Source organism: Equus przewalskii, chromosome 11 (assembly GCF_037783145.1).
Source record: "Equus przewalskii isolate Varuska chromosome 11, EquPr2, whole genome shotgun sequence".
Classification (NCBI taxonomy): Eukaryota; Metazoa; Chordata; class Mammalia; order Perissodactyla; family Equidae; genus Equus; species Equus przewalskii.
Genome location: NC_091841.1, coordinates 30,003,393 through 30,027,647, shown reverse-complemented (window position 1 = coordinate 30,027,647; position 24,255 = coordinate 30,003,393). Strand labels below are relative to the sequence as shown.

The 24,255-nt window shown below is 59.9% G+C and overlaps 1 protein-coding gene across 1 annotated transcript; it reads left to right on the top strand.

Moving 5' to 3' along the window:
* The first annotated feature begins 16,407 nt into the window (after positions 1 to 16,407).
* Positions 16,408 to 20,329, top strand: FGF4 (fibroblast growth factor 4). The gene is made up of 3 exons (XM_070566073.1): positions 16,408 to 16,747; positions 17,342 to 17,445; positions 17,930 to 20,329. The coding sequence occupies exons 1-3, from the start codon at positions 16,408 to 16,410 to the stop codon at positions 18,104 to 18,106; spliced, it is 621 nt and encodes a 206-aa protein (XP_070422174.1). The 3' UTR covers positions 18,107 to 20,329.
* The last annotated feature ends 3,926 nt before the right edge of the window (positions 20,330 to 24,255 follow it).

Genomic DNA, 24,255 nt, shown 5'->3' with positions numbered 1-24,255 from the left:
GCTGGGCGTGGAGGGAGGAGGCCACCAGACCAGGAACGGGGGTCTAGTCCTGTGGGCCGTGGTGAACAGCCATGAGACGCTGGCCTCACTGAGCCCTGGACACACGCTCGCTCGCCACCTCGGGCCTCACGATTATCCTAGGAGGGATGCGCTGTTATTGTCATCCTCGTTTTGCCGATGAGGAAACCGTCCAGAGAGGTGAAGCCACCTGCCCGAGGTCACACAGCCCTGGGTATTGATGATCAGAGCGTGGGCCCAGCAGCCAGACAGGCCTGAGTTCAAACCTGGCTCCGCCTCTCCCGCTGCATGGATGGGACTGTCCCTTTGCCCCTCTGAGCCTGTTCCTCCCTATATGATGGGGGTGCCCATCCCTGCCCCACCCCCAGCATCCCCAGCTGCTGTGCGGTGGCCGCCCCCAGAGGCAGAGGGTGCCGGCCTGCTGATGGAGGGGAGGGCCTGCCCGTGCCGTCCACACCCCCGCCCGCCCCTCCTCTGGCTCCTTTCACAGACGCCACTGACCTCTCCTGACGGCCAGCCTGGCGACTCCCCGGCAGGGACCGGAGGGCGGGCCGGTCCCCCTCCCGGCCGTGCAGCCTGCTCTAGGAGGCCCCCGTCCGCTATCTGAGCAGCCAAGTGCTACCCTCAGATCGTGTGAGCACCGCCCAGCCCCTAAGGCAGCCTCAGAGCGGACTGGGGAGTGACGTGACCAGGAAACAGGTGACGCTTTGGCCAGGAAGTTCTGTCCGGAGAGGTGACATCCAAGCTGAGACCGGAGTCATGAGAAGGACTAACTATGCGAAGGGGGTGGTCAGCGAGTGCAAAGGCCCTGGGGTAGGGAGCATCCATGCCCAGGACCCAAGCAGCCAGGCCCGCTGAGAGGCCGCCTGGAGCCCTGGTAGAGGGGCGCTGGGTGACGGGGAAGTGAGCAGGCGGGGTGGCTGGGGCAGGGCCGGGCCACGGACTGCATTTTGTTCTGAGTGTGGTCAGCACTGCATCCAGGGCCTTGACTCTGAGAGCAGAGGCCGAGGCCCCTCTGGGATTTCTGGGGGGACCTTGACCCTGGTCCACGGTGAGAAAGAGACCCGGCTGCTCCCAAGGGGCTGCCTGTCCCATCCTGCACCTGCCTCCCCCGCCCCCCAGGCTTCTCCCCCGTAGGCCCTGTCCTGCTCCCCTGTGGGGCTGAGGAGCATGGGTGTCTCCTCCTGACCCCCGGCACCCATCTCACTCAGCAGCAGGTACCACAAAGTGACAGGCCTGTGTGCGTGACGACGAAAGCAGGCGGCACGGGGTGAGTGAGTCGGCCGTGACAGGAAAGGGTCGACGCGCACAGTCTCTAGTCACTCGATTTCTAGGAAAGCGATCAAGACCCCGAGAGACGGAGGGGCATTGAGGGGAAGACACCCAGGGACACGCGTGGTCGGCCCTGGCCGTCGTGGAGGACCCGGGACGAGAAATCGAGAATGCCCTGGAAACCGTTGAGGGCATAGGCACCAGGCGGGTCTGAGAAACCGTCACGGCCCAGAGGGACTGACGGTCACGTGTGCCGTGACCCGGACGGGGCCCGGGGACAGAAGGGCGACAGGGAATCGGCATCAAGCAGGGGTGTGAGTTACTCACGGCGTGGACGCTCCGTCTGTGGACTGTAACGGCGGCGCCGCGCTGTGCAGGATGCTGATGACAGGCCCGGGGGGGCTCGAAGAGCCGGAACGATCTGCACCGTCTCTGAGCTCCTCCATCAATCCCCAAATATCGTAGGATTAGACGCTTCTTAACAAATAAAGCGCAAGTCAAGCATCGTTGCTTGCCTGTCAAATTAGTGGACAAAGACCGGCAAGGGGAAAAACAAAAACGAAAACGCCGACTCGCCCAGCGCTGCCGAGGACGCGGCCGGATGGACAGGCTCCGACGCACGGCCGTCGGCAGAAACCGGTAGGTACCTCGAGGACCGTGCAGTTGAGAGCCCCAAATTCTTAGCCCGAATTCAGAGACGCTGCTTGTGAAGGCGACATCCCAGATGCAGAAAAAATATGCGTATGCCCCCAAGATGTTCATCACAGCATTGGTTATAAGAGAAAAGAGGAAAAACAAAAAAACTGCCTAGTGCTGGAAACGGAGCAGAGCGACTACATGAACTCTGGTCTGTGCATCCCCACGAAGGCCCTGAGACGATGGGGGAAATGGCAGCGTGTCTTTATTAAGTGAGAAGTGGACCACGGAGGCAGCGGTGTTGCCCCCTGGGGTAAGGATGCCCACCGAGGTGACCGTGCTGGACCCTGGGGCCGGGAGGGGCTCCCAGTGCAGCCTGGGGACCGGGCAGCTTTCCGAAGACGAGCCGCCTTTGAAGCGGAGGGTCAGCCTCGCAGAGAGGGTGAGAGGCTTTCCCGGGGGCGCACAGAGCGATGGAGCCCAAGAGGGTGGCCGTCATCCCGTCCGTGGGCGCTGGGCAGGGAGACGGGTCTGGGGGCACAGCCAAGGCCACGGGACCTTTCTGCCCAGCGTGGGGAGCCGTGGGGGGTTAAAGAGTCAGCGACCGGATCAGATTGCTTCCGAGCGCCTCTCAGGAGCCACCGCCAGGCCGTCCCGCATTGTGGCGGGCCCACTCACCGTGACCGCGCCCTCGGCCGGAGGAAGCCAGCCCTCCCCTCCCGAGGGGCCTATCAGGGCCTCCATCTCCTGGGGCCGCATTCCTGGCCCGGGTGATGGAGACGGGCTGGACGGAGGTGGGGCCCCTCCTGAGTGCACGGTCACTGCTTCTGGCGTGGCCACATCTCCTGCCGCCTGCGACCACAATAGCTCGTGAGAAACCAAACATCCCGGGGCTGACTTGCCGGCCGTCCTCCGCAGAGCCTGGGTCCTGGGAAGCCGAGTGACACAGTCAGGGGGCCCTGGGCGTGACCGAGGACGGCAAGAAACCCTTCCCGCCTGGGCCTGGAGCACGTGTGTCCGTGCCAAAGAGGAACACCCCCGCCTGTGCTGCGTGCAGGACCCTTCCACCGGCGAACGCCCACCACACAGAGACCGGACCACCATCCGGCCCTGCCCAGGCTCTCTCCTTCCTCACCCGTGTTCTTCTGGAATCTTCACCATGAGAGTAGGAGAGGATCGAGGCTCAGAGAGGGTGAGTGACTTGCCTAGGATGACACAGCATGTGATTAGCAGAGTGGAGCTCCACGGAGACCTCCCATCGCTGTGCTCACATCCCCTCGCAGTAACAGTCCCGGCTGCTTTTGCTCCCAGGCTGGCCTGGGCCACTTGTCCTCGTAGCGGCAACTAGGAAATTAAATGAGCTATAAAACAACCCAATAAACACGAATGCCCAAAGAGAGCCGGTGCGCCCACGAAAACTTTGCTTTGGAAAGACTCCGGGGGAGACAACTTACTAAAGACTAATGCCACCAAATTAGGGGCAGGCAGGGCCACAGGACCCCAGGAGGGGAAAAGTCACGAGCATCCACGGTTCTGAGCTCAGATTTCTCTGCGGCGTCTTCCGATCGTTTGCCCTGAACAACCGCGGCTGCCCGTTCCTGGGTGCCCGCTCTGAGTTTTGCTCGTTTACACAATAAAAGAGGATTTTTGTTGTATTTACGGCACGGTGCCTGGTTTCGAGGAGAATTTGCCCGGCCCCGTTGTCTCCTTGAATTGCATCGAACGGTCGCTGTCTGCCTAGGCGAGACACCCCCTGCCTCAGTTTCCTCCTCCGCTCCCGGGAAACCTATACGACGTAAGCAAAATGCTTGCAGTGTGTGCTCAATTAACGGCGGCCGTCGCTGGGATATTGTGCACGTTATTACGGCCCCCGGATTCTGCAAATCTCTCAAGGGCTGAGAGGGTGCTGCTTTGCCTTGGTGAATCGAGACCCGGAGGCCGCTCAAGGAGACGGGGAGAGGAGAGAGGCCGGGGTGTGCAAACAGCGCGATGAGGCCGGCGACGGCTCCCCAGGCCGTCCTCTCCACCGGGGCCCTGCAGACTGGGGGTCCCACGCCCAGCCCGCCGCCTGTGTCGGTAGATGCAGCCTCCCGGGCAGGTGGCCACACCTGTTCGCTTCCCTGTGGCAGGTCTCGAGCTACGACGGGCAGAGCCGAGCGGTGGGGACAGAGGCTGGTGGCCCAAAGAGTTGCAAATGCTTCCTCTCTGGCCCCTTCCAGAAGGGTGTGCCCCCAGCCCCGCCCCGGGGCAGCCAGCTTTTAGAAAGACGGGTACAGGGGAGCCACCCTCCTTCCTCCAGCTTCAACTTTCCAACGGCTTCTCTTCGCTCTCCCAGGCTCCTGAGACACTGTGGGCCACCTCCCAGGTCCCCAGCCCACTTGTGTATCCCGGGTCCCTCTTGGGGGATTCAGCAGCCACACGGCCACCTTTCAGCTCCTTCGATGCGCCGTGGCTTGGGGTGGAGGCTGGCCCCTGGGTTGAGCAGTTCGAGGACAAATTGCAAGGCCCAGGCTGAACCCTGGGGGCCCAGCAGCCCCTTCAGCCCCGGACCCTCCAACCCTGCAGGGAGGGGGCAGGGCCGCTGGCGTCAGAGGGTCAGAAAGCACCCCGAGCTGGGTGTAACGTGGGATGGAAGCGTGAAGGCTTTTCTGCTGCCCCCGCTCGGGGCCCTGACGTTAACACGAAGCTGCTCAGCATCCAAGCCGCCCCCCACTGGCCCCTTCCAGGCCCTTCCAGCCCCGCACCTCCGAGGTTCAGCTCCCTGCCTGCCCTCTCCCCAGAGGCCCACGTCTCTCCTCCAGGCCCTGCACATGCTGCGCTCTCCGCCTGCGTCACCTCCCCACCCCGACCCGAGCTTCAGGTCCACTGGACTCCACTTCTCTGGGGACACCTCCCTGCCCCCAAGACCAGGTCAGGGGCCCCTCACCCCCATCCTACCCCCCCGCCCAGGACTCTTGATTCCCCTTTTGCAATCCTCTCTCGGTGGGCAACTCCTTGCTCAGCGTCTGTTCTCAGCCTGGAATGGCAGCGCCATCTCTGCCACGTCCCCCGTGCCTGGAACAGAGCCTGCACGTGCAGAAGTGCAGCTGACGTTTGTTGAATGACTTACTGGGCTTCGAGGCAGGCAGAATACTCCCCGGGCCCCAGGCCTGACTCCACCGCAAGGCCATCGTACCAAGGTGTAGTCGATGGCGAGCGTTTCGGGTACCGGGTGGCAGGACACAGACCTGAGCCATTTTGCAACTTGACGTCTTCAGAACACGGAGTGATACCTTGAATAAAACTTGAAGCCGCATCACCTTCTTGCTGGAATTCCTTTCTGGCTTTTTGGTTTTTTTCCTCAATTGTGATTGTCTAATATTAAAAGATCTCAAAGATTTAGGGGAACAAATGTGGCGTTGATCCAGCAATGGAAATCAAGGCAAGTGGGGATCCTTTATCAGAGCTGTTTTTTGGAGTCTCGCTGCGGCGAGGGGCTCCTGGTCTCGGGGCGTTTCTCCGACGCGCGTCGCTGAGCAGCCTCAACCCAGAGCCCATGCGCCGGGCGGCCGGGTTGGAGCTGGCTGGGCCCGCCGTGGCCGCTGCTCCTTCGCCGGGGCCTTCTGGCCGCCTCCCACCGCTGGCCCCTGCGATTTCACAAAGAAAGGAAGAGCGTTTGTGTGAAACGGAGAGGCTGGAGGAAGCTCCGAGGGCTGGCTCAGTTTTATTTTGGTTTCCACCCCACGGTGGCCCTCGTATTTCTGTCCAGCCCTCGTCACAGCTACACATGCCAGGGTCTGGGGTCAACGTGAATGAGCCACTGGAAGAAAGTCGGGCCCGGTCTGACCTGGTTCTCAGGGAACGACCTCCGGGCTGGGAGCATCTATTTTAAAGGAGGCTGCCATTTGGTCTTTGCCAAAATAGTTGAAAGAAGACCCCAGAATAGCAGGCCGGGTCTGCCCCGGCTTAGGAGCCGCATCTCGGGCTTAGAGGCAGGCGCGTGGGACATCAACCAGCAGGCGGCAGAGGCAGAAGCCCAGGGGAATGGCCTCCGGGGCGGCCTCGGAGGGCCAGCCTCTCGCAGCGGCGCGGGAAAGCCCGCGGGGGATGTCGGAGGCAGGACTGGCTCAGGGAGCATCCTTGGATGGAGCGCCTGCTCCCTGAGGCGTGAACTCATGCATCCTCTCCATTCCTACCCATTTTACAGACGGGAAGACTGAGACCAAGCATCTGCCCACGGTCTCCCAGCCGGAGTCGGGGATGGAGCCTGACGTCCTTGCAGCCGCGGAGAATGGACCATGAGAGCCGATGTGGGCTCCACCATCGGCGGCAGCAACAATAACAATTATGGAGAGCGGGGAAATAATAATTTACCTGCTGCGCTGACTTCTCCTGCTGTCCCCTGAGCCCTCGAGGAGGCGGCGGGGTTGAGGGAGCCCGAGTTCCTCCAGTCGGGCTCGGCTCAGCATCCCCCGCTCCTCACAGACAGGACACTACTGTGCAGTTGGGAGTTTTCCATCCAGCATGGGCCCTGGAGGCAAGCCAGGGGCGACCTCGCAGGACGCAGGACGCAGCCCATAAGGCCGCCCCTGGTCAGCTCTGACAGGTGCTGGCTTCCAGAAGGACTTTTCCAGGACGTATTTGAAACTCAGGGAGGGCTTGCTCTGTCCACGCTGACTGCAGACCCCCACAGAAGACGCAGCTCAGCGTGCATAGCGAGAACTGGGGACCGATCCCCCGGCCTCGGTGACCTGCCCCCTTTCGGGCTGTTGAGGAAGGAATGAGCACTGGGGCCCCCAGTGATGACAGGAGCAGCGGGCCTGCCTGAGGCTGTGCAGCCCTCCTGCACCCCCGCCCTTGTCGCTGGATCCGGCCCAGGTTCAGCCCCTGTCCCCTGGGTCACTCTCACGGGGCCCTTTAAACTGCCAGCCTCACAATCAGCACCCCCGCCAGCCCAGGGCAGAGGTGGTCCCCAAGGATGCTGAGCGCCCTGAGCCCTCCCAGGGGCACTGGGGAGGCAGAAGAGCACAGGCCACAGGCCAGGCTACTCGGGACTCCGGGACGTGGCAGGTGAGTGTGGAACAGAGAAGGTGACCATGAGTCCCCGTCAGCCCAGCACCACCCAGCTGTGCACCGCCATCCCAGTGCCAGGACTGAGAGCCCCCTGTCCGTCTGTGCCCGGGCCGGACTTCCCTCTGGCTGCCCTGTGACGGGGGCACCTCAGGGGTCTGGCAAGGCTTCCCCGGAAGGTCAAGGCTGGCCGAGGGCCAAGAGGTGAGCAGGGCTCACGAGGCAGGAGGGGGAAGGGACGCCTTCCAACACTTCTCCTCTTGTCCCCGCGCCCACCCCTGCACCCTCCTGCCTGGGGAACAGAAGGAACAGAGGACGCGCTGCCGAGTGTGCTCTCCGAGGACAGACCCCCTCCAGGAGGCGCCGGGCCCCGGGGGCTCCCTTTCCCACCTCCCCTCACGGTGGTCTTCCGTCCACTTTACCAAGGGGAGGGGAGCCTGCACCCTGCCCAGACCTCCCGGGGGCTCTGCTCAGGCGCAAAGGCCTCAGGGCAGTCCACACGGACAAGGCGACACCCGGGGACACTCCTGGAGCTCCCGCTCACCTGCAGCAGCCCCTGCTGGAGCTGGGGAGCCGGGCACGCGGGCGGCTTGGGGAGCGGAGGGCCCGAGGTGCGACAGTTTCATTCGGCGGCCTCATCGCCCGGACCCCGCACGGTGGACAAGGATGCGTTTCTCCTGAGAGGGCAGGGAAGCAGGCCAGGGTGGTGGTGGCCCTGAGGCCGGCTGGCCTCTCCTCTGTCACTACATGCTTGTCCCTCTACTTGTCCCCCAGGGTCAGAAGTCAGAGGAGAGACACACATCAACCTGCTTGTCTGAACTGACAAACGCCGTCCAGTGTCCCCTGACTGTCATCTCCCGTGTCCGTCGCCCTCTGAGGACTGACTTAGCCGATGACGTCGTTACGTGGTGGCAATTTCCCACCTGTTGAGTGAACGGGGTCTGGAGCGCCCGGGTTTGGAAAGAAACGTGTGTAAGACACGTGACACGCCGGAAGCTTCTTATCACCACGGTGTTGGCCGGCCCCGGAAATTCATTTTTAAAATATTTCAATTTATAGAAATATTTTTGTTGTAGAGAATTATGATAGAGTGATCAAAAAAGATATTCAAGGTTAAAATTTCCTTAACTTTGAGTAAGATAGGTTGGGCAAATATAAATGAAAAGAAAAAAGGTGAGGATTAATGATTTTGGGGTGCTGGAATAAAGCTTGTTCATGTATTTTTTAAAAATAAAGGATGGCGGGTATCAAATCCTTAACAGTTTTCAGACCTGTGGGATAAATTTAAAAGCTTAACGGAAGAATTTTATTTTAAAATGTCAATATTTAAAATGCACTAGAGATTACGTCCTTTGTAGCTATTTGTGACAAATTCTGGATTTCAACCTGAAAAAGTATACAAGGGAGTAGCTCATTCATGCACCTGAGGACAAAGCCGACACTGAGGACGATGGGCCAGAAGAGAAAAGGAGCTGAGGTCCCCAGTGGACCCCTGCCACCTGTGAAGGAAAGAAACCTGTGCTGAGGACAGCGCTGTGGGAGGGCTACCCGGCTTGCGTGAATGAGGCCCCAGACGTCCTGGCTCCCCTTTCCCCCTGGAGTCCCCTCACCTGATCTCCTCTCCCTGGGACAAAGAAACACATGTGTCTCCCAAGAAAAAAATCATATTTTTCAGACAAAAGTCAATCTAAATCCAAATTAGGGGTGGGGGCAGACTTATCCGGCCCCTCAGGGGTGCACGCCTGTGGTTCCTAGACAGACTGAAGGTCTTATGTGGGTGACAACATAAAGTTCAGAACTGCCCGGGAGTGGAGGGGACTGGACCTCTGTCTGAACGAGAGCCCGGGGAGGATGGGCCCCAAAGCTGTGGTCTTGTTTTTTGCCCTGAGACCACTTGAGCTGACCACGCCCCCCCAACCCTGGTGACAAAATGCCCAGCCTCCACGAAATGCTCCTGTCCACGCACCACGGCGGACACCTTTCTTGGGCCCCCCCAAATCTGGGTCCCTGGCAGCATCTCTCCCAGGAGTGGGATGGAAGCAAGAGAAAGGGCATCGCCCGGGCTGCACTGTGGGCCTCATACACACTGCCCCCTAGAGACCAGATGCACATGGACTAGCTGGGAGAGACACCCCCGTCTCAAACGGCCAGCTCAGGGCTTGCTCCGTTTCACCACGAGGAGCTGAGGTCCGGCTGCGGAAACCCACCTTCTCGGGAAGCGCAGGGCCCCTCTGCTCCCCTCCCCTCCCTGCATTCCTCTTGGGGCCCCCCTTTGATAAGGAAGGTCCCATTCCATGCAATCCTCCCAGAAACCCCATCAGGTGAGCACCATGATAGGCCCAACTTTCCAGGAAAATCAGCAGTGGCTCAGAGAGGGTGAGTGACTTGCCCGAGACCACACAGCCCATCAGGAGAGGGGCTGGCTTCTGGACCCAGCTTGTCTGGCTCTGCATCCCCCACACCTCCCATCATCAGAGCTGTCGTTGGGACATCATCAGCCCTGATTTGGGGCCTGCCGTGGATCACTAGTCTGCAAGATGGGTGAGTCAGACCCAGCGATATTTTTATATTTTTCCTGGCTTTGCTGTCCCAGAGGGGGAGAGAGGGGAAGGGAGGAGACCCATCTGGGGCACAGGGGCCGTGCACAGCCCAGCGAGGTGTCCAGAGCTTTCCCTAGGCCCAGAGGGTCCATCCAGGGCCCTAGGAAGGGAGGGAAAGAGGGAGGAGGCGAGAGAGAGGGGCAGTGCGAGGGGCTGAGCTGAGTTTTAACGGGGTCTTTTCCACCCCCACCCACCCCCACGATGGTTCCTCCAGGGGCCCTGTGGGCTGGAGCTGGAGGAATGGGGCCTCCCTCCCCCGACAACTGGTGTTTCCCATCTTACCGCACTGAGACTGGCTGAATCCCGCACCCACCACCCCTGGGAGATGCTGGGGGAAGAGAGCGGGCCTCCGTGTCAGGGTTGCTGGGGGACTCTGAGCCCGGGGGGCAGAGGGAGCCACCCCCCCAAGGCCTCTGATGCCCCCCACCCCGGCCTTCCTGGTGCTCAGTCCTCCAGGCCCACGGGCCCCGCCCTGTGGGGTGAACTAAGACCAGCGGTGGCCTGGAATGGGGTCCAAACCCTGTCCCGGGTCCACAGCCCATGCATCACTCCTGCGCCGGCTTCCTGTCTCTTCTTGACCACCCAGGTGTCTTTACTTCTGGGCCTTCACCCCACTGTCCCCTCTGCCTGGAGCCCCCACCCCTCTCTTGCCCAGCTCCTTCTGACGCTTTAGGTCCTGGCGGAAGTGTCCCCATGACTCCGCACTGACCCTTTGTATGCATCCTCGGACGCCCGCTGGTTTGCTGGTTGAGGTCCCTGCCTCCCAGGGATGTAAGTTCGGTGAGGTCAGCGGCTGTCCGCCTCGGGCAGGGAGGCAGCCGGGACTAGCACGCCGGAGCGGACAGACCCCTGAGGGAGAGGGCTGCACCTCTGGCTCACCCTGGGTGACCTTTCCTCCTCTGGCCTTCCACTGACCGCCGTGAAACAAGAGGGTCAGGTTCAACAGCCCGGTGGGTCCCTGGTGCCTCGGACGGTCTTTGGTTTGAAATGTTCACAGGCACTGGCAAGAAGCTGCGGCCCTGACTGCGCATCCTGTGATTTCCCAAGTGAACAGATCTTTTGGGGTCATGATGTCAGCGTGTGCAGCTTGAGGCCCACCCTGGAACTGACAGACGACTTTCACCTGCCCGCTTAGAACCCCAGTGTCCAGTGATGCAGACAAGGTTGGGACCACGAGCCCTGTTCTGCAGAAGGGAAACTGAGGCAGGGAGCAGAGCGGCCAGGAGCCTGGGCTTCAGTGTCCAAGGCCAGGGTTTGAGTCCTGGCTCGATTTGCTAGCTCCATGACCTCAAGTGAGCCGCTCAAAGGCTCTGAGCTCTGGTTGATTCTTCACCGAGTGGTGGTGACAAGCCAGGTCCCACCTTCCAGGGCTGCCCCAGAGAAGACGCATCAGACATACAAAGCCAGAATCACACCTGGCTCCCCGATGGTACCGACAAACGTCCCAGCCTCGGCTTCTCCAGGGAGGTGCCGATGGTGCCCACCCAGCCGTGGAGAGTGCACCGGGCACTTGACGCGTCCGATCTTCTGGCTCTCTCCACAGCCGCAGGAAGACAGATGCTGGGCCCTGAGAGGCTGGGCCGGCTGCCCACTGCCACGCCGAGCGGGAGGGCAGGGCTGGGCCGCATGCCTGGCCCCGGCTCCCCAGCCTGCACTCCGGCAGGACAGCGCCACCTGTAAACCCACAAAGGCCGCGAGCATCGCTGAGTCAGTGCGCACCTGTCTGTTCTTCGTGCTGAACTCGTATCGCCTCATTTAATTCTCCCAGTAGCCTCCGAGGTGAGAACTCCAACTCCTCATTTAACAGATGAGGAAACTGAGGCAGGGTCTCTGGGATTCTCCCAGCCTTGGTGTCTGGGATGTGCAAAGATCCGCCCGCCTGGGCAGCTGCCCGGTGGACTGCTTTACTGATCTGCAGCTGTAAAAACTGCCGGTGCAGCTGTCGCTCAGACCTGCGGGGTCAACTTCGCGGTAAAGGAGAAGCCAGAAGGATAAGAAGAGAGGGGCCGATCAAGTGGGCACGGAGCCACTTCTGCACAAGCTTTTGTCCACCCAAGATGCCTCTGTGAGCCAAGACCGACCTGCTGTCCCGTGTCCTTGATGCTCCATGATCAAGGTGACTTAAAAAAAGAAAGCTGTGGGGGCCGGCCCGGTGGCGCAGTGGTTAAGTTTGCACGTTCTGCTTCAGTGGCCCGGGGTTTGCCGGTTCGGATCCCGGGTGCAGACATGGCATCGCTTGGCAAGCCATGGTGTGGTAGGCGTCCCACATATAAAGTAGAGGAAGATGGGCACAGATGTTAGCTCAAGGCCAGTCTTCCTTAGCAAAAAAAGAGGAGGATTGGCAGCAGACGTTAGCTCAGGGCCAGTCTTCCTTAGCAAAAAAAGAGGAGGATTGGCAGTAGTTAGCTCAGGGCTAATCTTCCTCAAAAAAAAAAAAGAAAGCTGTGGAAAACAGTATGGAGGGTCCTCAAAAAATTAAACATAGGATTGCCATATGGTCCTGCAAGGCCACTGCCGAGTCCACCCCCCAAAGACCCGAAAGCAGGTCTCTAAGAGATTTGCCCACTGTGCTCACAGCAGCACGTCCACAGCAGCCAGGAGGTGGAGGCCACCCGAGAGCCCACCGACAGAGGAACGGACAAGCAACACATGGTGTGTCCATCCACACGGTGGAATATTATTCAGCCTTAAAGAGGAAGGAAATGGTGACACGCGCCACAGCACGGAATAACCTTGAGGACACGATGCTGAGCGAAAGAAGCCAGACACGAAAGGAGAAATATTATGTGATTCCATTTCTGTGAAGTTCCTGGAGTCGTCAGATTCACGGGGACGGAAAGGAGAAGGGTGAATTGGTGTCTAACGGGCACAGAGCTTCCGTTTGGGAAGATGAAATTCTGGGGACGGGTGGCGGCGAGGGTGGCACAACGACGTGAACGCGCGTCACGCCGCTGAGCTGTGCCCTTAGAAACAGTCAGATGCTAAATTTGACGTTATCTGTATTTGACCACAATTTTAAAAAGCTACAAAAGATTGGCTGAATATCCCCCTCTCTGGATATTCTTTATAAAAAAAAAAAGGTGTCCTCGTTTCCTGGAGTGCTTTGGCTCAGTGTAGACCGTCTATACCGAGGGCTTTGCCCTTCTCCTTGACTTTGGCAGAAAGACGCTATTGTGAGGGTCTTCTCGCTGAGGCCGAGAAAGGGAAGTTGAATCGAAGGCAGAGCTGAAGGATTTGCAAAGATCCTGCAGCCTGGGCCCCTGCCCCGGGCTGCGCTCCGACGTTCCGCCCTGAGGACGAGAACTGAATTTTCATGCAACACGTCTTTTATTATTATTCCTATGAAGCCCAGTAAGTTCTTAACAGCGGGGCTGGTTGTTCTGAGAAGCCAGTCCCTCCTTCCCGGGTGAAGAAACCGTCGCCCGAAGGTAAGACACGGAGAAGCTTTAGGTTAGAAAAGGTCACGGTTAGGAAGGCCGTGGGCCGGGCTGGCCGGTTTCAGCTCTGAGCCTTTGTCCCGTCTCCACTCCCACGTCTCTGCTCGGTCACACCCCGCCCCGCCGCCACCAGCGGAAGATGCAAGGGGAGCCTCCCAGAGGATAAATACGTGGGTTTGTTATTTCACAAATTCCGAGCATTTAGGTGGCCAGGCCCCGTCTCCACCACCCCCAGGGGGCCCGCAGGCTGAAGGGCCACATTCAGGCTTTTCCCACAGCCTGCACTGTCTCCTTAAGGTTGACATCAAGCCCCGAAGGTAGGTTTTTACGCCCATTTTATAGATGGAGAAACTGAACACGATGCGAAATGAAGAAGCCGAAAGTTAAGCCGCTAGGAGGATGGTGCCTGGATTTGAACCCAAAGCAGGAGACCACAGAGCCCAGAGCCTCCGCCCCACGGTCCCCCGGCTTCCTAGCCCCCAGCTTTGTGGTCAACAGGGCTCCCCAAGGTGCAGCAGGGCCCATTTCAAGTCCTCAAGGGGGCTGGATCTGGAAAAATTAGTCACCGTGGTCTAACCATCCCTTTCAAATAAAAAGAAACCGACAGCAGCCACCAGCGTGGGGCTTCCGGTGGGAGAGCTGGCAGCTTGACCCTAAGGTCTTGGCAGGCACCTGCTGTTCGTCCCCGGCATGGCGGGGGGTGGGCCCGCACCTTGAACTGGAGGGTCTCCAGGTAGACGAGCCCTGGCTGCACTTAGCCAGGCAGCCATTGCCTCACAGACACCTTGTGACTACCTACTGTGTGCCAGGCACGGTTGAAGGCCTGGGGAGGCAGCTGGGGCCAAGGCACACCTGAGCTGGCCCCATGCAGGTGCTGGTCCAGTGGAGGGAAGGGCCAGCAGGTGACGGAGAAGCTTCCGTGAGGGCTCTGAAGAGGCTGCAACCGGAGGGACCGGTGGGAGGAGGCTGCCTCGGTGGTGGGTGCGCGGGGAAGGCCTCCGAGTGGCTGTGATTGGCGGGGAGACCTGAATGGGGAGCAATCATCGTCTTCCGGTGAGAAGGTCGGAGACGTGGACAGAAGCCCAGTGCGGCTGGAGCGGCCGAGGGGGAGCGTGTGGGAGACGAGGGGCGAGGAGGGGGCGGTGGAGAGCAAAGCAAGTGCTTCATGTGGGGTCCTCCACCTGCAACCCCTGGAGGAACCCTCACCTCGAGGAGGCCGGGGCCGCAGAGGCAAGTCCTGGTGAAGCGGGAACCAGGCCTCAGGTTCCAAACACCCCACTGGCTATCAGTCCTTCCACGAAGAGGACCTACTGTGTGTGGGTAGGCCAGGAGTTCTGGGAGATGAACTGGCACCAGGGGCCTTCGCTGAACTTGCCAGCAAATTGGAGAGACAGGAAGGGAGCTGCCTGGGGCTGGGGGGCAGGGGGGGAGAGGGTCCTGGGAAGAGGGGGGCCCTACCTTGCCAGGAGCTTGGGGAAGACATCAGAGGGCCTGGGTCCCACCTCCCCAGAGGAGGGTCCCACGTCGACCTGGACTGACGGACGGAGGGGAACCCACCCTCCCTGCTGTTTTGCAAATGGGGAGTCAGAGGCCCAGAGATGGAGAGGGTTTGCCAAGGCCACACAGAGCGAGGGGCAGTGTTGGGGCAGGTTCCAGGGCTCCTGTGCCCTGGCCAGAAGTGTCTTCTTGGCACCAGATCCACAGACCCATCTTGGGGGGCCTGGGGTCCCGGGAGCTGCCAGGCAGCCCCTTGCAGGTGTGAGCTGCAGCTGTGACCTAGGTGGGTGCTGCTCCGGCAGGCTGCAGGCCCAGAGGGGAGCAAAGAGCCTCATGGAGGTGTCCGGAGACCGAGTTCTGGTGCAGCCAAGGCCGCTCACTGACCCCTGACCGCCCCCTCTTTCTGGGCCTCGAGACAGAGCCCTCAAACCTCCAGGTCCCCTCCAATGGGGTGAATGAGTCCCAGCAGCCTTCAGAGGTCGGCCCAAGTCTCCTCAGGCGGGAATGGGGTGGGAGGCGGGGTAGGCTGGAACGGCCTGAGGATGTCTCTGGACACAGGTGCTGGGGTCAGAAGGGGGTGGGGTGGGCTCCAAGCCCCCTGCAGCTGTGGCTGGGCGGGACCTGCTAGGAGGTGACTGCAAGGATCCCCAGGTACCACAGAGAACAGGCATTTTCACACCTAGGTGAGCCAGCATCTCGCTGGGCCTCTGGCGGAGTCCCGCCCCCATCAGGCCATAATGGGCACAGTGGGGGGTGGGGACAGCAGGTGGGGGAGGGGAGCCTTCCAGAGGCCAGCCTGGGTCCCTGCTAGGTCGGGGGCTCTGACTATGGCATTTGAACAGTTCTGCTTGGGAATCAAAGCGGAGGAGGGCAGTGAACGTCCCCATGGCCCTGCGCCCTGCCACCTGTCCTTGCATAGAGGTGGGTGTGGACAGGGGTGCAGGGCTGTGGCCTCCCCTGGATGCAGCCCTACTCCTGGCCGCCTGCCTCCTCTTAGCAGCGCCCACCTGGAGGCACCTGCTCAGGCGATGCCCCCTCCCCCTCCGGCCAATCGCCCAGAGGGCAGGGGCCCAACCCAGCCTTGCCTCTCTCTCCAGCCTGCAGCCGCTCGGTTCTTCCTTCCTCACCAGGCACTGGTGTTGCTTAGTGCCCTTACCCACCCCTCATTCCCAGCCGGGTCCGCACGGTCCCCGCAAAGGAGCCGGGTTCCTGGGAGACCCCCGAGAGGCAAAGCGCAAAGAGAGGCCGCTGGGAGCCGAGGGTGCCTGTTAGGGCGGCACCCAGGCCGCTCCAGCAGAGGCGGAGAGGAGGACAGAGACAGGATGGGCACAGACGAAGTCCGAGAGGCAAAACTTTGACTGGAAGGCAGGACCGGAGGAGACGCGAGGGGCGGGACCAACAGGTCCGTGGGCTGGGCGAAACCAGGGGTGGGGACCGAGGACCCTCCAGGTGGCACTCGCGGCGCTCGTCCCCGGCCGCCTCCCCTCCCCCAGCCCTGATTGGCAGGCGGCCTGCGACCAGCCGCGAGCGCCACAGCGCCCCGGGCGCCCAGGCGAACGCGAACGGCCCCCTGCGGGAGTAGGAGGGGGCGCCCGGCTATATATAGCGGCCCGGCCCCGGGCCGGCCAGCGCGCAGGGAGGCGCGCACCGCTCCGCAGGGTCCCAGCCCGGGCCGTGCGTCCTTCCGCCGCTGCCCGCCGCTCCATGCAGCCCGGGTAGCTCCCCGCGCCTGGGGGCCCCGTGGCTCGCCTCCCGCTCCTCGGTCGGCCGCGTACTCCCTGCCCCGGCCCCGGCCCCGGCCGGCCGTGCGCTCCCGCGGGCCGCCACAGGCGCAGCTCGGCACCCCCGGCTTCCCGGGCGCACGGACCTACTGACGGACGCACGGCCCGAGGGCGGGGATGGCGGGGCCCGGGGCGGCCGCGGCGGCGCTGCTCCCGGCGGTCCTGCTGGCCCTGCTGGCGCCCTGGGCCGGCCGAGGGGGCGCCGCCGCGCCCACCGCACCCAACGGCACGCTGGAGGCCGAGCTGGAGCGCCGCTGGGAGAGCCTGGTGGCGCGCTCGCTGGCGCGCCTGCCCGTGGCCGCGCAGCCCAAGGAGGCGGCCGTCCAGAGCGGCGCCGGGGACTACCTGCTGGGCATCAAGCGGCTGCGGCGGCTCTATTGCAATGTGGGCATCGGCTTCCACCTCCAGGTGCTCCCCGACGGCCGCATCGGGGGCGTGCACGCGGACACGAGCGACAGTGAGTGCGGAGGGCCGGGAGGGAAGGGTCGGGGGCCCGGGGCACCGGCCGCTCCTTCCCACTGGCACCTGCTCGCAGGCAGTGAGAGCCAGGGCTGTCTCGGGTCCGGTCCCTCTGGCTCAGGAACGCAAACGCTCCAGGCTCCGGGAGTCGCCGCAGGGACCGGCTTTGCGCACCCCGGCGGCCGAGTCCCGCCTCCCCGCCTTCGGAAGCCCAGGCTCGGGGCACAGAATTCCAGCGCCTTCGCTCGTGGGCACAGGGCGCGCGGCGCAGCCGCCGGCACCCGCGGGGGCCCGGGACGCACGCCCAGGTCGGGGCCAGGCCCCGGGGCCACCGCAGCCGCCTAGCTCCTGCTGTCCAGGACTGGGCGCGGCCGCCACGGGCCCGGGACAGGCGGCGAGTCCGCGCCCGCGCGCGCTGCACTCCGGGGGCCCCTTGGGTGCGGCCTGCGCCGGGGATCCTGGGCAACCTTTACACCCACCCGCACCCCAGAAATGGGGTTCCGGAGGTTCCCAGGCCGACGAGGGGGTCCGGGCCGGGCGGTGCGGGCCAAGGGTCCCCTGCCCGGGAATGACCCGCGCGCCCCGCCCCCAGGCCTGCTGGAGCTCTCGCCGGTGGAGCGGGGCGTGGTGAGCATCTTCGGCGTGGCCAGCAGGTTCTTCGTGGCCATGAGCAGCAAGGGCAAGCTGTACGGCTCGGTGAGTACAGCACGGGCAGTGCCCAACACCCGGCTGCGGGCACAGGCAGTGTGGCCCACGTGGAAGGTGGAACTGTGAAGGGGTCACAGGAGGATGCACACTGCCCCCACCTGCCAAATGCCCAAGGTAGTGCCGGTGACCCCAGGCCAGCCCGGAGAAGGGGGCGCTGCTCCAAGACAGGAGCAATGAAGTTTCTGTCATCCCTGCATGTTGGTCCAAGGGTGCCCTTGAGGGCCCTTCTCTGTAGCCTCTGGGGTGGGTCCCAGGGGGCAGGTGGACACTGTGGCTGCCAGGTGCCGGGCAGGTGGCTGGAGCACCAGCTGCTATGGGCTGGCCGTCTCCCTCTTCTCACCGGGTGAGGGTATGGGCACCCCAACTTCCCAGGAGAGACTGCTCAGGCAGAGGGCAGCAGGGACAGAAAGCAGCCCCCAGGTCCCTTGGTCAGGAGGTGGCCCAACCTGACCCTGCTCCCCTTCCCTGGCAGCCTTTCTTCACCGACGAGTGCAAGTTCAAGGAGACTCTCCTCGCCAACAACTACAATGCCTATGAGTGCCACCAGCACCCCGGCATGTTCATCGCCCTGAGCAAGAACGGGAAGCCCAAGAAGGGGAACCGAGTGTCACCCACCATGAAGGTCACCCACTTCCTCCCCAGGCTGTGACCTCCCAGAGCCCTGCCTCTGCCTCGGGAAGCCCCCAGGAGCTGGAACACCAAGGCCCGCCCGGGTGTACTTTCTTCCGAAGGACGGTTGGATGCCAGCATCGGTGTAAGATATTTAAATTAATTATTTAAATGTGTATATATTGCCACCAAATTATTTATGGTTCTGTGGGTGCGTTTTGTATTTTTCTGGAAAAAAAAAAAAAAAAAAGACAGCCCAAATCCTGATTTTTCTCCGAAAACAGTGGAGATGCTTCCACTGGATTTATGTGACGTGTCAGATGTTGTCACGGTGTGCTGCTATTTTGTGTTTTAAAATCGGGGACGTCAGACTCTTGAGATCAACCTGGCTTTGCACCGTCCCCCGTAGTGTGGGGGTGAGCATCCTTGTGGCTGGAAAGACGTTCCTGGGGCCTTGGAAGCCGGCAAAAGGGAGCTCCCAGTCTCGGCCCCTCTCCGAGCACCGTCCAGCGCCCCACTCTTTGTGCCCGGTTGCTATGAATCGGGACATATCAGTTTACTTCGGGGCCAGAAAGTGTGCTGTCAGTCCCTGCTGCCTCTCTGTTTTTAGATCTGTCAAGACTGACCTTTGAACTTTCCTGTAGTCAATCTTCCTCCATCTACCAGATGGGGGAGACCCTTAGACAACTTCATAAACTCCTGTTTTCCTTTTTTGGACCCGCCACAGCCCGTGCTTCTCTGTGGCCGTTGGGGGAAAAAGGCAAAAATGAAGCAATTTTGTAAATCCGACCGAAAGGAATCGCTGTCTGGTTGGAAGGCTGGAAATGGGCAAGATGGGTGTATTTGCAACCACGCCCCAAACGCTCGAGAGGAAATACAGTGTGTGAGAGCAGAGCCTTCTGCTAAGTAATCGAATATTTATTTTTTAAAAAAATATGCTTCCTTGTGCTTGGGGAGCTTTGGGCTAGAACTCGCTGTTAATTTTAGGTGAAATGCCCTTGTAATTGTGCAGAAACACTTAGCGTGGTGTTTGCTGGGAGGAAGATGCTGTGGGCCGTCCATGGCATTCCCTAAGTGGATTTAACATCTACCTCGAAAGCCCTTAAACCACTCATCTGGTGGAATCTGCAGAAAGCCCACACTGGGTGCAGGGGTTTGCCATCCCGAGTGGCTTTTTTTTTTTTCCATATGTAGCCAAAAAGGATTGCAGCGAGCGGCGGTGCGTCCCATTCGAACCTTGTCACGTTTGAGCTATCTTTACCCCGCGATTTACTTTTAGTAAGGACAATCATGGTGAAAATATTTGCAGACAGCTGTTAGCGTGCGCTATATGGTCACCAAGTAACCTTATATTTTTCTTTATATATTTTACGAATGTAACCCCTGTCGTGGAAGCAGAGATGGAAGAGGCAGGGTCGAGGATGGTTAAAAAAAGTCCCGAGTTGATGGCAAGCATTTAATTCTAATGAATGACTTTTTCGAGTTTATACAAAATGACCTTAGCTCGCTACCAGAAATACTCCACATGTTTTCTCGAGACTTTAATGCTCTTCGAGGAGGCTTCTGAACCGGCTCCCAAATTAACTTTACGGGAGTCCACAGACAGCAAGATGGGGGGGAAAAAGCTGATTGGAGTTTTGTCTTTCACATTCCTTTTTACAACTCTTTGTTCGCATGCAAATCATCTTCTTAAAATGCTATTCTTAATCTGAGGCCTGGAAGAAGGAAGCCACTGCAAGGCCCCAACGCTGGACCAGACCTCTTAAACCACTGTTCATACGATGGAATAAAAATGTTCGTTTTTTTAAATCTTGTTTGAAACCGTGCCCTAGACTCCGGGAGCCTTCAGGAAAGATGCTCAGAAATCTCCGTGCTGACTGCGGGGGGCGGGGGTGGCAGTTGTGGACGTTCTGTATTCCGTGTGTTCACACAGTAACAAACCATCATGGTCTTAGATGCCTTAAATGATTGCGCCGCGTCTTGTCTCAGAGCGCAGTCATTGTCAGGAATTAAGATGTCTTAAGTGCAGAATGCGGCCGTCCTGGACCACGTGTGCGTACCCAGCCTGTCGCCAGTCACGCGTGGAGTGGAGAGAGACGCGACGGGAACTTGGGACACTGTAAAGCGTTTCTATTGCTGTGACGGGCAGTGGAGGGTTGGTGTTCCCGCTGTCCTCAGAATCTGTAGTTTTATACAGGTGCCGACCCGTATCTGCTGTATGTGCTGTGCACATTGAGATGCCGAATAAATGGAAAACGTGGATGCCATGTAGAACCCTGTTGACCTTGGTGTGAATATTTGGGAAAGGTATTGAAAACGATTAAAACCTGCCTTGAAACGCCCAAGGGATGGCTCCCTCCCGCTGTCTTCCAGTGTCTATTTGAGACCTTGAGCCTCGCCTGGCTGGGGGTGGGGGTGGGGGTGGGGAGATGAATTTTAGCCAGCTGTGTCCACACAAATGTGGCCTTGAAGACAGGAGCCTGGGGGGGGGGGGGGCGGGGGGCGGCGGGTGTAAGTGTCACAAGAGTTTCACGATGACTCTGAATCTTGCAGTTTATTCTCATGATGGGGCCAATTCTCGCCGTTCCCACATGAAACTAACCAAAGCCCGGTGACCCTGGCCTTGGCCTGGCACCGTCTGAAGCAGTTTGCACTCCTGGGGGTGGGGAGCACAGCCTCCAGAGCCGGTCATCAGGAGACCAACTCGAGCGTGTTTTTCAAACTCTTGCGTAGATGCCACCCATGAGTCCTGAAATCGATACCATGAGCGCCAAGGAGCCTTTTATAAAAGGGAAATGGAGTAAAATCATAGAGGATAGAAAAATCCAGAAGGTGTCAATCACAGTCAGAGTACGGATTGCTTTGTGAGCACGCTCTATCCTATATATATAACCAGCCTCTGCTGGCGTGTGATATAGAATGTGCGTATTAGTGTGGATTGCAATAAAAAAAATTAAGCGCTGGCCCACCGTGCCTAGAATCTGGGTTCCCCTCCCCCCACAAACTGTATCCAGTCGCTTGACAAAAAGACCCAAAAAAAAGGCCCTCGGGGCTGCAGGATCCTTGCCTGTACCTCATTGCTCTCCAAGACATCGCAGCATCCTTCGCTCTGGACCCCCATGATCCAGGGATGACGAAGAAATACCCGGGCAGCGTTATGGACTAAACCGTGTGTCCCCCAAAAAAGACGTGTTGGAATCCTACCTCCCAGGACCTAAAACATGACTATATTTGGAAATAGGGCCTTTACAGAGGTAACTGGGTTAAAATGAGGTCGTGAGGGTGGGCCCCGATCCTCTATGACAGTGTCCCCATAACAACGAGGTCACGTAAGGAAGCAGACACAGGGAGACGGCCAGCATTGAGGGGGTGCAGCTACAAGCCAAGCAAAGAACCCCAGAAACCCCCAGCAGCACAGGGAGGGGTCTGGCATGGCCTCACAAGGATCCCACCTGCCGACACCTTGATCCCAGCCTCCGGGACTGCGAGGCCATCCCTTCCTGCTGTCTGCAGCCACCTGCGGCCCTGGGGAGACGACAGTGGGTATTGTCCATGTTCACTGGGGTGGGGCAGGGTGGGGAGTGAAGCCTCAAGTGATGTCCAGCCTTAGCGTTTTCTTCCACTGGCTCAGAAGGTGTCCGTCCAACTCTGTCCCGGCCAAACTCGGGAGCCCTCATCCGCTTCTGGGTGAAAACCTGCCCATCATGGGCAAATCCATCAGTGGAACCGTCTCCCCTTGGCCTTCCAGCCTGTAGTGTAGACGGATGATGGGTCCACAGGGGGACCGAAAGGCCACTTAGCACATATCGTTGTGTGCCCACTCTGTGCCAGGGACAGTCCTGAGAGCTCGGGATGCCCAAGTGAGGAAAATGAAGATCCCTGGCCACACAGGGCCCTTGTCATGGTGACAAAGATGACAATAAACGAGGAGCACAAAACATACAGCAAGATGGGTAGTGCTGATGCTGGGAGGGGAAGAGAGAACCCTCACTGGGCAGGTGACATTTGAGCCGATTTGACGGCGCTGAGGGAGAAAGACATGCAGGGAAAAGCATTTCCAGCAGAGGGAACAGCGAATGCAAAGATGCTGAGCTGCAAGCAGGCCTGGTACATTGGAGGAGCCTCCAGGAAGCCAGTGTGGCTGGAGTCCTGAGATGGGGCCTGGAGGAGGCAAGGTCAGAGAGGTCAGACCACGGGGCCTGTCTCAGAGCCCTGGGGACTAAGCAGAGAAGGGACGTGGCTGGGCAGGCTGAGAATAGACGGTTGGGAGCTAAGGAAGCCATAAGGAAAGGTTTGTGGGCATTCGGGCTGCACGGGGTATTGGTTAGGGTTGGCAGAATAACAGCACAGGCGCTGAGAAGCCAATAAATAAAGGAGGACAGAGGGCCTGCGTGGGTGTCTCAAAATCCGCCTGCCACCTAGGGCACGACTCCTCCGTTCTGCTTTCTCGCATCTGCCCTCCTTAGTGACCAAGCGCACAAGGCTGTGTGACCTTGGACAAGGCAGGCGACTTCTCTGTGCCTTCAGCTCCTCGGGGACGTCCCCACCTCATGGGCCTGGTGTGAGGATCGAGATGACGTGCGTGAAGTCCTTGGCCCCCGTAAACAAGAAGTATTGGTTATTGTTCTCTTTCGTCTTCTAAGAGACTTAATTATAGTCTTAACATCCCAATCCTTTTATCTTTTGTGCCGGTGGGACGATTTTCTGGCTCGGTGCCGGGAGCCACTGTCATGCAGAGCGAGGGCCCGCATTTGGGTGTGGCGGGTCTCCGAGGGCGCTCGCTCCCTCGCTGACCCGCCTTGTTTCTCAAGGTGGCCGTCCGGGGCCCCTCCAAGAATTCCAGCTCCCGTGGGTGCAGCCTGTGCTGGTTTGCTCGTGTCTCGTCCAAAAAGGGGGCTCCTGAGCTCAGGGTCGTTCTTCAACGCTAATACATTGATTTATAATTCGAATCTTAAATGCTTCTAAAAAAAAAAAAGTGGGGCGAGGGAGAGGAGTGCCCACGCCGGGCGGTGTCCTCAGCGGGGAGGGGACCTAGCCTGTGATGGAACAGCTGGATACTGCAAGGAACCCAGCGCCACAGGAGGACCCGGGCCGCGGACCCCACAGCCCTCCCCTCCAGGACGACCGCTTCCCGAGCCTCAGACTCTCTCCATCCGGCGGCTCCAGCGACTGTGGGGCCCCTGCCCGCGGGCTCGGGTGGCTGCAGCAGCTTGTCAGCTGGATGCCCACTGCCACCTTGCCCCCAGGACTGCTTCTCTGGGGCACCTCAGGGCACACAGGGTCCTGCCTCCCCTGGCTGAAAATCTTCCCGTGGCAGTTACTGTCAGGGTCAGGATCACGGCCTGGCCCTGCCGTCCCCAAACCAGAGGCTGATTAAACCGCACGATTCTGCGGGCCGGGAATTTGGCGGTTCCTCTGTTTTCGTGGTGTTGAAGGACTCAGCCAGCAGATGAGGTCACCTGGGGCGGCCGACTCGTAATTCTTAACGGCAACTCAGAGCTTCTAGGCTGGGTGCTTCCTGGGGCCCAGGGCTTCTTATGACCTCCCTGGAAAGTTCCAGAACATCACTTATGCTGTTGGTCACACAAACCACCCAGACCGGCGCAGATTCCAGGGGGAAAAAACATAGAACTTGCAGCCGTCTTGACTCTTCCGCAGAGGCCCTGCTTTCTGTCGCCAACTCTGTGCCCCCCACACCACGCCCCAGTGCTCACCCCTGTGTCCATCACACTGACATTCCCTCGGGGCCCAAAGGCGCCATCTCCTCAGCCACAGGGCTTTTGCACATTCTGTCTCTTTGCCTGGAAGGCTCTTCTTCCCCACCCTAAACTCTTTACTGGGAGGTGTCAATGTCCTGGGGCCACCCTAACAAATGACTGCAACCAGGCAGCTAAAAACAACAAGAATTTATGGTCTCACAGTCTGGAGGCCAGAAGTCCAAATCAAGGTGTCCCTCTGAGGCTCCAGGGGAGGAAACTTCCCGCCCTGTCTGTCCAGCTTCTGGGGGCTCCGGGCGTCCCTGGGCTTGTGGCCGCATCACCACAGTCTCTGCCTCTGACTTCCCCCAGCCTCTCCTCCCTGTCTCTGTCAAACTTCTCCCTTCTTAGAGGAACGCCATCCTTGGATGAGAGCCCACCCTAAGCCGGTATGACCTCACCTTAACTAATTACATCTGCAAAGACCTGTTTC